At 43.5% G+C, this 13,512-nt stretch overlaps 1 protein-coding gene across 2 annotated transcripts in view; it reads right to left on the minus strand.

Moving 5' to 3' along the window:
- The window catches only part of ARHGAP18 (Rho GTPase activating protein 18), a 216,496-nt gene that overhangs the window by 19,620 nt on the left and 183,364 nt on the right, over positions 1 to 13,512 (minus strand). For both annotated transcript variants that reach the window (XM_082249091.1, XM_082249092.1), the window contains exons 6-8: positions 11,502 to 11,667; positions 10,244 to 10,335; positions 9,390 to 9,467 (exon numbers count right to left, since the gene is read on the minus strand). In XM_082249091.1, the coding sequence (XP_082105217.1) occupies positions 9,390 to 9,467; positions 10,244 to 10,335; positions 11,502 to 11,667 (336 nt within the window). The remainder of the gene's footprint in view (positions 1 to 9,389; positions 9,468 to 10,243; positions 10,336 to 11,501; positions 11,668 to 13,512) is intronic.

The raw sequence follows: 13,512 nt of genomic DNA on the forward strand, positions 1-13,512 counted from the left end.
ATCTGGAAATGGTCGCGGCAGATGCAGGCAACCCCTTTTTGGGTCCATCTGGGATCACAAAAAGTGAATCCGTCTTGCGAAACGAGACTGTCGTTTTCAAGTATACCCTGATCGCCCGGACCACATCCAAGGAGTGCAAAGCAAATTCCCGAGGATGACTGGGCTTAGGACACAGGGAAGGTAATACAATTTCTTCATTCAGATGAAATTCTGAAACCACTTTTGGTAGGAAGGATGGATTCGGACGAAGAACCACCTTATCTCTATGAACCACCAGATATGGTGAACGACAAGATAATGCGGCCAGTTCTGACACCCTGCGTGCAGAAGTAATAGCCACCAAGAAGGCCACCTTCTGGGACAACGTGGGTAGAGGAATCTCCCTAATATCTTCAAAGGGAGGTTTCTGAAGAACCGACAACACTAGATTAAGATCCCAGGGGGGTAACGGCGCGTGCACTGGCGGAGCCAGATGTCGCACCCCCTGGATGAAATTCCGCACCAAGGAATGAGTAGCCAAAGGCTTCTGAAAGAAGATGGCTAATGCTGAGACCTGACCCTTGATAGTACTCAAGGCCAGTTTCTGCTCAACCCCTTGTTGCAGAAAAGCCAATATTCGACTAATCGAATAAGACCGAGGACGGAACCCCAAAGGTTCACACCATGCAATGTAGGACTTCCATGTGCGATGATAAATCTTTCTGGAAGTCACTTTCCTTGCTTCAACTAGAGTAGGAATAACTGAAGCTGACAAACCTTTGTCCTTCAGCACCTGGGTCTCAATAGCCAGGCCGTTAAAGCCAGCGATCGTAAAGCAGGATGGAAGATCGGTCCCTGAGACAGTAGATCCTCCCTGAGAGGAAGTCTCCATGGGACGTCCGCCACCAGTCTGACCATGTCGGCGTACCAAGCTCGACGAGGCCAGTCCGGAGCTACCAGGATTACTGGGATTCCTTCCTCCTCTACCCTGCGAAGAAGTCTTGGCAGTAACGCGAGAGGAGGGAAGGCATATATTAGCTGGTATTGCCCCCACGGGGCGATCAGTGCGTCTGCGGTTTCTGCTAGAGGATCGCGGGAGCGAGCCACGAATCTCTGAACTTTCCTGTTGAATCGTGATGCCAACAGATCCACATCCGGGGTGCCCCACCGTAGGCACAACTGGTGGAAAACGTCTGGATGGAGGGACCATTTCCCCTGATCCAGGGTCTGACGGCTGAGATAATCTGCCTGCCAATTCTCCACCCCCGGAATGAACACCGCAGAGATTGTTGGAACAAATCGTTCCGCCCAGCGAAGAATGCAAGCCACTTCTTTGGCCGCTCGGACACTCTTGGTGCCCCCCTGATGATTGACATAAGCCACGGCCGTGGCATTGTCCGACTGGATCCGAACCGGGCTGCCCTGGAGCTGCTCGGTCCAGTGAATCAGACAAAGTCTGATCGCTCTCAGTTCCAATACATTTATCGGTAACCTGGATTCTTCCGGGGACCAAAGTCCCTGGACAGATAACTGACCAAGAATTCCTCCCCATCCGGATAGACTGGCATCCGTGGTCACTATCGTCCAATATATTGGCAGAAATGACTTTCCCTGGCTGAGCATTGGAGACCGAAGCCACCAAACCAGAGACTCTCTGGTCTGTTTGCTCAATCGTATCTGATTGTCCAGGGATTCCGGATTCCGATTCCATCTGAGAAGAATCTCTTGCTGAAGAATTCGGGTATGGGACTGGGCAAATGGGACTGCTTCGAATGAAGCCACCATCAACCCCAGAACCCTCATGCACGTCCGAAGGGAAGACCAGCTGTTGGACAGTAACAACTGGACTGCTGATTGAATCTTTCGAAGTTTCCCTACCGGAAGGAAAACTCTCGTCCTGACTGTGTCTAGAATTAGACCCAGATATTCGAGCCTCTGGGTGGGAACCAGAAATGACTTTTGCTGGTTCACCAGCCACCCGAATTCCTGTAAAGAAATCATAGTAATTTCTATGTTTTGTAGCAAGGTCTGAGGAGACTCTGCATGAAGCAGAAGATCGTCTAGGTAACCTAGAATCGATATACCTCTTTGGCGCAGAAGTGCCAACATTGGGGCCAACACCTTTGTGAAGACCCGCGGAGCCGTGGCGAGACCGAAAGGTAACGCCACAAACTGATAGTGGTTCTCCTCTACGGAAAAGCGTAGAAAACGCTGATGTCCTGCGAAAATGGGAATGTGAAGATAGGCGTCCTTGATGTCTATGGACGCTAGGACATCCCCTGGATGCAGGAAGGCTGCTACCGTGCGAATGGACTCCATTCTGAATCTTCTTATGTTGACGAAAGAATTGAGTGCTCTTAAGTCCAGAATTGGACGCACTTTGCCCTCTTTCCTGGGTATTGTAAACAGGTTTGAATAAAACCCTTGAAACCGTTCTGTCCAAGGAACGTGGACTACCACTCCTTGTTGTAGTAAATCTGTGACTGCTCTCCTCAGATCTTCTAAACGATCTGCGGATAGACGGATATTGGAAGGGAAGAATCGCGCCGGTGGGAGAGATCGAAACTCGATCTTGTACCCTGACCTTATGACTTCGCAAACCCAATTGTCCGGGATTCTGGAAAGCCATGGATCCGGGAACCGGCGAAGACGTCCCCCCACCCCAGTTATGGGTGGGGGCGCACCTTCAGGCTTTGGATGGTTTATCTTCAGGTCTGGAGGGGGCGGGCTTTTGCTTGCCCGACCAACGACCCCTGACGCCTCCTGTAGGAGCTTTGGAGGACTTAGTTTTTTCACCCGCTGGACGAAAAAACCTCTTGTGAGCAGAAAAAGAAGGCCCTCGTCTTTGACGAGTTCCTCTACCTTTAAAATTTTGCGGTAAAAAGGTGCTTTTTCCACCGGTGAGATCCTTAATGATCTCATCTAAGTTGGCTCCAAATAGACGCTCTCCTGAAAAGGGGATATTAGCCAATGTTTTTTTGGAACCTTGGTCGGCTAACCAACCTTTTAGCCACAGTGTACGCCTGAGAACCACTGCTGAGACTGATGCTCGCGCCATTAATGGAGTGGCGTCTAACGCCGCATCACATACAAACTGTAACCCCTGTATCATTTGTTCCAACAAATCTGATACCGCCTGAGGGACTTCTTCTAAGTCCCGGCGTAACCACTTGGTCCATTCAGTTACAGCCTGCGAAACCAGACCAATAGCAATTATTGGTCTGAAAGCTGATCCAATCAAGGAAAACATGGTGCGAGACATAGCTTCTATCTTGCGATCCACTGGATCTTTAAAAGACGGAGCGTCTTCTAAAGGAATAACCGTGGCTTTATTCAATCTAGCAATAGGTGAATCCACCACAGGTGGTTCTGTCCATTTCTTAATAAGGGTTTCCTCAAACGGATAACGCCTGTCAATGCGTTTAGAAATATTAAAAGTGCGTTTTGGCAGACGCCATTCTTCTTCGATTGGATTGCCAAAACATTTGGGCAATGGAAAAACCTTCGCCACTTTGATGCGCTTTTTAGTCCCAAAAGGGATCTCAGTTTCAGCTATTTCCGATGGAGTACCCTGTAACCTTAAAGTCTCTTGAACAGATACAATGAGTGCGTTTACCAACGCTTCCTCTCGGGCTATGGCGGATGCCGAAACATCCTCCTCACTGTCTGAAGAGACAGGACCCGAGACACCAATACCAGATGAAGTACCTGCAACTGCAGAAATAGGCTCAGAGTCTGAATCCGAAGTTTCAGATAATAAGGGGTTAGGCGGGGGTCGCTTTCTTGCGCCCTGTCCCTGACAAGCCACTTCCACCCGGGACACAAAAGTTTCCATAATAGCTGACAAAGATTCAATTGTCAATGGGGTGCTGGAGGATCCCGCAGACCCCTCGAGGGGATCCGGAGGAGATACATGAGTGGCAGGGTCCATGTTAATACAGGACACCTTTGCCAGCAAAAACAAAAAAACTTTTTTTTTTTTTTTTTTTGTGTGTCTCCCCCTAGCGCAATAGCGCCCCTCAGAGTACCTGCTTCTCGATCCCAGAGAGAGAGAGAGGGACCCCCAAGGCTCACCAACCGATGCAGTGCAGTTTCCAACAAACTGCAGTCAGCGTCTGTCTTACACAGAATGGAAGGAGCTGTTTGCTTTTTTCCCGGGCAGAAGGCGTGGCTCTGCCCCCTGTGTACGCCTTCCGGCGTTCCCAGCCCTCCACGAGGTAGCTGGGCTCACAAAACATGGCCGCCCCCATAGAAGAGACATAAGACTCCAAAAACATGGCGGCCGGCGTGACCTGAGGACATACATGCATTCGGTCTATGGCAAAATGGCGGCGGACCGCCGATATCGTCTTCCCAGCACATCCACCTGCACTCTGCTAAGAAGTGACATATGGATCTACAGAGATACACTGCACATAAGGTAGGATTATACCTCCTATGTCTGCTGTAATTTACAGTCTGCTGGGTAGAGTGTTAGCTCTTGAACCAAGTCCACTTCCCACAAACACATGCTGTATTACAAGGGGGACTTGTAAGTATCAGATATATACTGACCATATATGGAGGGGCCCATAATATATACTGCCTCATAATGAGGAAAAAAGGGAACGTTTACTCACCATACCGAACCGACAGGCACCCTCTCTTCACCATACCCTCTCCACCGGGGTGGGGGTTTGTGGACGCCTCGACTCTCTGGTACCTGGCGTCCAAGCGAGCTTTTAACTCGCAAAGTCAGTCCCTTTGCTGGGACTCCGTCGCGGCCGACTCAGCGCACTGGTCTGCACGCGCTCTTAGGCAGAAACCGGGGTGACCACTGGATCTCAACATCCAGCCCGTCGCCCGGCCCCGCATACTTACTTGAATATGTCGCGGCCGACCAAGCGCAATGCCATGGTCTGCGCGCGCTCGTAGGCCGGCTGGGGTGACCACAAGTGTCGCCCAGTCCGGCATTTTTGCTTGAAGATCTCACAGGAAAAAAACACTGGAGAAAACTACCTAAAAAATGTCTTTTTCTTAAAGAAAAAAAGTCTTGCCAGGACCAAAAGATCCCAGCAAGGAACTTAGGTCCTTACTCCTGACTAGACAGAAAAAAACTGATTCCCTGTAGCAGAGAGAGGGAGGATATACCCTCAGGGACTGCCCCTAGGGTGGAGCCAGAACGTTTTTGTCATTCTGCCTAGTCCTACTCCTGCGGAGACAACATAACCCAGCTCTTGAGAATCAAGAAGACTACGTCTGTCAATGAGCGATAGAGAAAAAAACATTATAAATACCTCCCCCCCCCTTTTTTTTTTAATAAGTGATCGCATATCCTCTGTCCCCAGCTGCATAAGGATCTCAGAGAGCTGGAGGACATTATAGGCAGCACACTGATCTCCCCAGTGAATGGCTGTGCCGGGGGGGGGGGGCGTGTCAGAACAAGCCTGATCATTAGTTTAGCTCACAGTACAGCAAGAAAAGGAAAAAGGAAAATGGCGGGAAGGTTGTACTCTTATGGCTAGTGTGGCCAAAAAAGCAGACAACACAGTTTTCACACAAAGGAAGCAATACAAAGAGAACAGGATACGTTTTCATAAAAGTACATGGTACAGCAGCCACGTATCAGGAATTTGAAATGTTAGGGTAACAGATTCTTTATATCTGAAGACAAATTCATTTTTATTTTTTCTAATTTTGAACAGTAGAGGATGACTAGGTCTGTCAAAAATCCCAATGATTTTTCTTCACCTTATGTACTGTAAAAAAAAAAAAAAAAAGTGAAGTGGGAGGAAATCACTCTTAAATAAGGATGAATCCCATTTTGACAGGTGTTACCAAAACAAGTTCCCCAATTTGAAGATTTTTTTTTACTAATTTCCTGTTCTGGTGGCTTTACATTTTGTATTTCCCCTCAATTCCTGTCCTGGAGACAATGATAAGCTGTAAGACATCCTTCCTCTTTGACTGAAAACATTTTGGTTCTGGACTACGGTAAGCCTAGGGTGCATGACAATGATACAGGCCCGGGGATCGGTCATCATTCAGCCCAGAAGACTTGTGGCATTTAATGGCGGAAAGGAGGTATTGTGGAGGACTGCTCCAGGTTGAAGGCATTGCTGCAAAAGCTGTTTTTAAAGGTTTTCAAGTCCAGGGCAGTATTAAAAAAAAACAACAAAAAACTAAATGATGGCTATTGATTAGCAAACAACAGGATTTTTAGAAAAATATCAAGTTGCAAAACACTTCCTTACTGGAAAACATGGAACAGAAGTGCGGTTTGGTAAGTAATCAACCCCTAGATTTAAGCAGAACTCAAGCCAAAAAAAAAAAAAAAAGGAAAAAAACACAGCTTTTACGGCAATATTCACATTCTATCCAGAGCTGATCCAACAGTGCATCTTCTGCTAAAGATGTGTTTAGTTTTTAAGGTAGAATAACCGCCAGGATCATATGAATTACTACCTCTGAGCCAAGGATGCCCTGTACCCATCCTAGGGCTAGACATTGAAAGAATTAGTGGTACAGTTATGAGCTTATCTCCACATCACTCTGCTTTTTTCCTCCCATCAGCATGTTCTCTGTCAGCACATGACCAGATTGGTTTCTTCTGCTGCTTTTGCCTGCTACACTATAGTTCTGCTATACAGGGGACTGCAACACGCAAATATCAGGTCGAAGTAAGGTACTTACATTTAAAAGAAAAAACATTTAACCACTTCCTGTAAATCAACGTACCCATACGTCGGCTCAGAGAAGGGGTTGTACTGGGTTGATGCCTGCAGCTGCAGGCATCATCCCGGTACCGTTCTTTAGAGCCGGGGGTAGGCTTTCAAAAGATAACAGCCCATGCGACTTGGGGACCGATCGGCCGTTATCCCAGCGAGCAGGAGGGGACTTCCCTCCCTCCGCGGCTCTGCCCTGGTCTACCGTTCCTCCAGGAGACCCGAGCAACCAGCTGGCACGTCCGCCAGATTCGGCTTTGATCGGGTCTCCGATGTATTAACCCGGAAGCAGCGTCATGATGCCACTTCCGGTTTACTCTGTGGCGAATAGCACCAAATTTAAAAACCGGTCAGGATTCAAAAATGCAGATTTCGGCATTTTGAATTCTTTGAAGTGCAGTGGAGGGGGGTCGGGGGACCCCCGATCCATCTATAAAGAATACCTGTCACTGCCTATTACTGTCAAAAGGGATGTTTACATTCCTTGTGATAACAATAAAGTGATCAGATTTTTTTTTTGTTAAAAACAGTGCTAAAAAAAAAAAAGAAAGAAAATTAAATAAAATAAATAGGAAAAAAAAAAAAAGTTTTAAAGCGCCCCCGTCGCAGTGAGCTCGTGCACGGAAGAAAACACATATGTAAGTCACGCCTGCAAATAAAGGTGTTTAAACCAAACATGTGAGGTATCACCACGATCGCCAGAGTGCAAGCAATAATTCTAAAAAAAAAGAACTACGCTGTAATAAACTGGTAACCATTAATTTTTGATAAATATTGCAACGACCGCTATTTTATTCTTCAGAGTCTTTGCAAAAAAAAATTATAGAATGTTTGGGGGTTCCAAGTCATTTTCTAGCTAAAAATACTTATTTTAACATGTAAACAACATGTGTCAGAAATAGGCTTAATTCTTAAGTGGTTAATAATAAATAATTAATAATTAATTAATTAATTTGTGGCATTTTATCTGCATGAAGTTGAGCTTTAAATACAAAAATAAACATTTTATTGCATTTACTTGCTTTAGAACACTGACTCTTCAGATAATGCATGTAATTATAAATAAGCTGCAGGTTGAAAATAGAGGAAAAGGGGAAACCTAATATTAATACAAATAAGGGTACTTTAATTAACGGTCACTGTAACACTTAGCAACCCCTGTCATGTAGGAATGACTTGCTTGGCCAGACTTCATGGTCTTTGTGTTGCTAGTAAGCCATTAATACTCTATATATTGTTACACAAAATGCTGGCATGGAAAAAAAAAAAAAAAAAACAGCAGCATAAAACTTCTATGTGGAATTGTAGTTATTATATACCTTTAGCCGATTGACCATTTTTCCTTTCTCGCTGTACAAAATTAAATTACATTGATATACGAGGTCCCAAACAAAAAAAAAGCAGGATGAACCCTATAGCTCAGAACCAAGAGTGTGGGAGGGGGGGAGACAAAGATATGGTTATAGAACATATTCTAACCTGTCACAGTGAGACAAGGCTCACCTCAATCACTGCACTCGGTAGGAGTGGACACGTTTTCCTTATCCTTGCGCGTAGTGCAAGAGAACAGCTAGTTTACATCAAGTTTTATGTGAAACTGAAGAAATCTGTGACAGAAACTATTTAATTATTGACTGAGGCTTATGGTGAAGAGTCCATGTATGGTGCACACATTTTTTAATGGTACAAGATTTTGGGAAGGCAAAAAAAGCTTGAAAGGTGAGGATCGCTCTGGCTGGCCAGGCACAGCAGTTATTAATGACAACACAAAGTCAGAGATGTGATTCGAAAATAAAGTAGGTTGGGTATTTGAGCAGTAGCTGAAAAACTTCACTTGGACAGAGAAAGTGCTTTGATGCATTCTAACGGAATAATTGAACATGAAAAAGGTTTGTTCAAAAACGGTTCAAAAAAATGGCGTCAGATGAAATAAAAGACCGTTGCAAAGAATCGGGTTTTCACCTTTTGGCATTAACCAGATTTGTTGAATTTGGTGGACAATTACTTGTGATGAAATGTAGATATTTACATACACAAAAACCAGAAACCGTTTCTACCTCTTCCCAAATAGCAAAATGGGAAAATGGAAAAAAAAAAAAAAAGGGGGAAAATGGAAAAAAAAAAAGTTCCCAAATATCAAGTTGGTACTCAAAAGAACCCAGTTTTTTTGTCGGTAGAAGATGTGAAAGCAAAAACGCCAGAGATCCTTAACAGTCGTTCAGAAAATGATCTACGGAATTGCTTTGATTGTTGGCAGCATTGTATGCAGCTGTGTGTCAACTCACAAAGGAAATCTTTAAGAGTCGGTTCACACTAAGGCGACACGACTCTGCACGACTTCGGGGGCGACTTGTGTATTGCCATGCACCACGACTTCGGAGCGACTTGCAGGGACTTCACATAATGGAAGTCTATGCAAGTCGCTCCGAGGTCGCCCCGAAGTAGTACAGGACCCTTTTTCTAAGTCGGAGCGACTTGTTTTGCTCCTATTAGAACGGGTCCTGTAGCGGTCAATGGACCGCGAGGGAGCGCGACTTGTCAGGCTGACAAGTCGCGCTAGTGTGAACCGGCTCTAAAAGGTGATTATTGTTGATTTTCTTAATTTGTTAAATAAAAATTAGTAGAAGAACAAATTTCATTTTTTTTGTGTCAGACCTTGTATAATGTGCTAAAATATCAGTAAAAATGCAAAGTGATCTATATTACCTTAACCCTTGAAGAAGCTCCAGGTATTCTCAGAACACCTTCTGTGTCCAGTCCACCCTTTTCTATGAGGCTAATCAGCTAAAATGAAGCAAAAATTTGGATTATTATTGCAGGAAAAGGGGTTCCACAGTATACCTAAGGGTTTTCAGCAGAAAAAATCTGAATCCTAGGGTGAAAGTTGTGGGAATATTTTCTTCTTATTATTATTATAAACAGACCTCCATAAGTTATATCAAATTGCCAAAGTTAGTTTTTTTTAATAAAGTGCATATTAAGTTTGGCATGACTGACATTGTAAATATAGTAAACGACTGTCTTTATATACTGTATATATACATCGTGTAAGAAGAATTACTGTAAAATATCACAGAAAAGTCAATTCTAGCTCCCCATTTTTGTATACAAGGACTTGAAGAGCTTCACCCTCACCCACCTAGCTGAAGAAGATTCACCTTTAGGAGGTGGCAACTGAGTTCAGCTTTAAAGTTAATGTAAACCGGTCATGAGAAAATTATGGGGCTACCATTGGTGCTTCTGAAGGTGCTAGTAATCTGACTTTTAAGCCTACCAACTGCATATACTTGTTCTGTATCAGAAATTCAGAAAGTAGAAAAGTAAAAGGTCTAGTATAGCAGCCAAGCAAATAACATTTTCAGAAAAAGAGGTCAGCGAGGGTTTTAAGTTTAGACAGTTACTGCTATGCAAGGATGTGGGAACATCTACCTATTGGAATCTGAGGAACTGGAGACCCAGTAGAGGAATCAAGCCCCCCCATTAAATAATATGGTATGGGGGGGGGGGGGGGAGTAAAGCTAGTATCTGAACATTTCTTTAAAAAGCAAAAAAAGACCTACACTTTGAAGGATGAGCGGGACCTTTGTGCCTGGTACTTTCCTCTGATCTTGTTCCAATAAAACAGAAAGAGGTACCCGAAAAACTCCAGTCTCTACATAAGGCAAAGCATAATAAAATTATAATGCATAATTCAAAATATATACAGTATGTGTAAATACATATACAATACGATTAGTTTATTAACTGCTTTTGGACCGCCCCCATAGCAGATTCATTGCCACAGGGCAGCTCTCCTGTGCAGGATCATGGGTGTGGGGCACTGGATGTCCACTGGCAGCCGCCAATCATCAGTAAAACACACAGAACGGAGATCTGCCTATGTAAACAAGGCAGATCTCCGTTCTGACAGGGGGGAGTGGATGGATTTTGTGTTCCTGCAAAGTAGGGAATAAAATCCATCTCTTTCCCTAGTAAAAGCACCTAACACCATACACAAAAACTCTGGCTAGGCACACAGTTAACCCTTTGATTGCCCTAGATGTTTACCCCTTCCCAGCCAGTGTTATTAGTACAGTGACAGTGCACAGTTTTAGCACTGATTACTGTTCTAGTGTCACCCTTTCCCGCAAAGTGTCCAATTGTTTGCCGCAATATTGCAGTCCTGCTATAAGTCACGGATCACTGCCATTACTAGTATAAAAAAAAAAAAAAAATTCTATAAATGTATACCATAGTTTGTAGATGCTATAACGTTCGTGTAAACCAATCAATACACGCTCATTGGGATATTTTTTCACCAAAAACCTGTAGAATACATATTGTCCTATATGTATGAAGAAATCAGATTTTTTTAACTTCTTTATTGGATATATTTTATAGCATGAAGTAAACCATATATATATATATATATACACATACATACACATATATATATATATATATATATATATATATATATATATATATATATATATATATATATATATATATATATATATATATATATTTTTTTTTTTTTTTTTTCTTTTTTTAATAGTCTGTCTTTTTTTGTTTATAGTACAAAAAATAAACGCAGTGGTGATCAAATACCAAAAAAAGCTCTATTTCTGGGGAAAAAATTACAAATTCTATTGAGTACAGTGTTGTATGACTGCGCAATTATCAGTTAAAGTAGCGCAGTGCTGTATTGCAAAAAATAGCTTGGTCTTGGGGGGGGGTAAATCTTCCAGAGGTCAAGTGATTAAATAACAAATACCAAGTTCCAATTTTAGATCTTATGAGCAGATCCACTGTCAATTGATTTTTAGTAACACTAACCTTTCACTTTTACTTTGGCAGCTCGTTGAAGTTTAAGTTCCGTATTCAGGACATCATACAGTGCAGTTAGTTCAATTAGAGCTAGAGAAGTCACCTTTTTCATATCCTGTGGGGCTAAGTCACCAATCTTCGTGATTCCAGTTTTGTCTTGTGGAAGTCTGAAGTTCTAAAAAAATAAACAGGAAATTTTAATTTTTTTCCACAGCAGTGCTAATGGCAGTTAGATTAGCCATTATATGTGGCCAATGCTTTCACGAAAAAATAAGAAAGCGGATTAGTCTAATAGGGAAGATTCCCAAATCATAAATGCTGTTCTATGTCATGAATAGAGATGGGCTGAACGACCCCGTTTGGTTTGCGGCAGGACTTTCGAACATCGCAAACGTTCGGTACCAAATAACGAACCCCACTGATGTCTATGGGACCCAAACTGGAAAAGTCAAAAGTGCCCTTTTTGAAGGCTTATATGCAAGTAATTAGAAACACAATGGTCATGGGGGTCCAGGTACTGCCCTGGGGGACATGTATCAATAAAAAAAAAAAAAAAAAGTTTGTAAAAAACATAATTTCTAAATGAGCAGTAATTTACTGATGCTTAAAGTGAAACCATACAAATGATAAAACAATAAAAATGAAAAATTCCTTTAAAATATAGTGCCAGGGGGGTCCCCCTTAGTATGCCTGTAATGTGGCACATCTGTACCGTGTATAGAACCTGCTGCAGCAATAATGACAATAAAGCCAAAAAAAAAAAATTTAATTTTTCATTCAAGCTTTCTTTTTTTTTATAAACAATTGCATGGAGAGCCAGACTGTATGGTGAGGCCACAATTTTGTGCACTCGGAAAAAGATTAGAAATGTTTTGGATAAATTCTGGTGTCTCTTTCAGAGGCTTCGAATAGAAGTAACAGGTGCAGAAAAATTAGGCTTTGGATCTTGGTGATGCCTTCACACCATAACCCTACAGAGGTACTCTTGATGAAACCAAGAATTGGCCTTGCTGTCAAAAACTGAAATATGTGAAACAGGTGCAGAAAAATTGGTCCTTGGGTGGTACTTGTGCCCGTTAAACCTACATCAAAAAATTTCTTCCAGATGATATCAACATCCACCAAAGTGATGGCGAACCTTGGCACCCCAGATATTTTGGAACTACTTTTCTCATGATGTTCATGCACTCTGCAGTGTAGTTGAGCATCATGGGAAATGTAGTTCCAAAACATCTGGGGTGCCAAGGTTCGCCCTCACTGGCCTAGACAGTCCTTAATCAGCAACATCGGCATCAGGGGCCTGCTAATCCAGGATGGATTAATTTTGATAAATGTAAGCCAGTCCACGGAGTCTGGACAGACGTGCTCTCTTATCAGTCACAAAACCTCTGGCAGCACTGAATGCCTGTTCAGAAAAAACACTGGATGCGGGGAAGCCCAGCAGGAAATTGTATATTGGGCAAGTTCTGGCCAGTGGTCTATTCACATGACCCAGTAACCCAGCGGATCGTCAACTGGAAAGCTCTCCATGTCTGTTTATGCCCCTAGATAATCTTCCACAATATAATGCAGCTGCTGCCGATGGGATGTGGAAGCCGACAGCTCCTCTCCAAAGGTGTCCTCCAGAGATTTCTTCTACTGCTCCCTTTGTGGGGATGGGATGAGTTCAAAGACTTTTTTTTTTCTTGCAGCGATGGTCAAGGAGGGTTGCCAACCAATAGTGATCCTTCTCCTTGATGCAACGTGTTTTCGGGTCCTTTCGCAAGCTTTGAAGAATGAGGGAGCCCAGGCACCACAAGTTTGTGGAGGCATGAGAAGTAGACTCCTCTGGATCACTGAGGATTTCAGTATCTGGAACTGCCTCCTCCCAGCCACGTACTACTCCCCAGGGTTCTGGGGAAGGAAAACCATCTGTTAAAAGGGTTGACATAGGTCTTACTCTGCTTTGATGCCTCCAAAACTGCCAGAATCCTCCGCCCTCTCTCTCTCCTCTTGTGTGTTCTGTGGCGTGGCGTGGCAT

The sequence above is a fragment of the Pelophylax lessonae genome, assembly GCF_965119305.1.
Source record: "Pelophylax lessonae genome assembly, chromosome: 3".
NCBI lineage: Eukaryota > Metazoa > Chordata > Amphibia > Anura > Ranidae > Pelophylax > Pelophylax lessonae.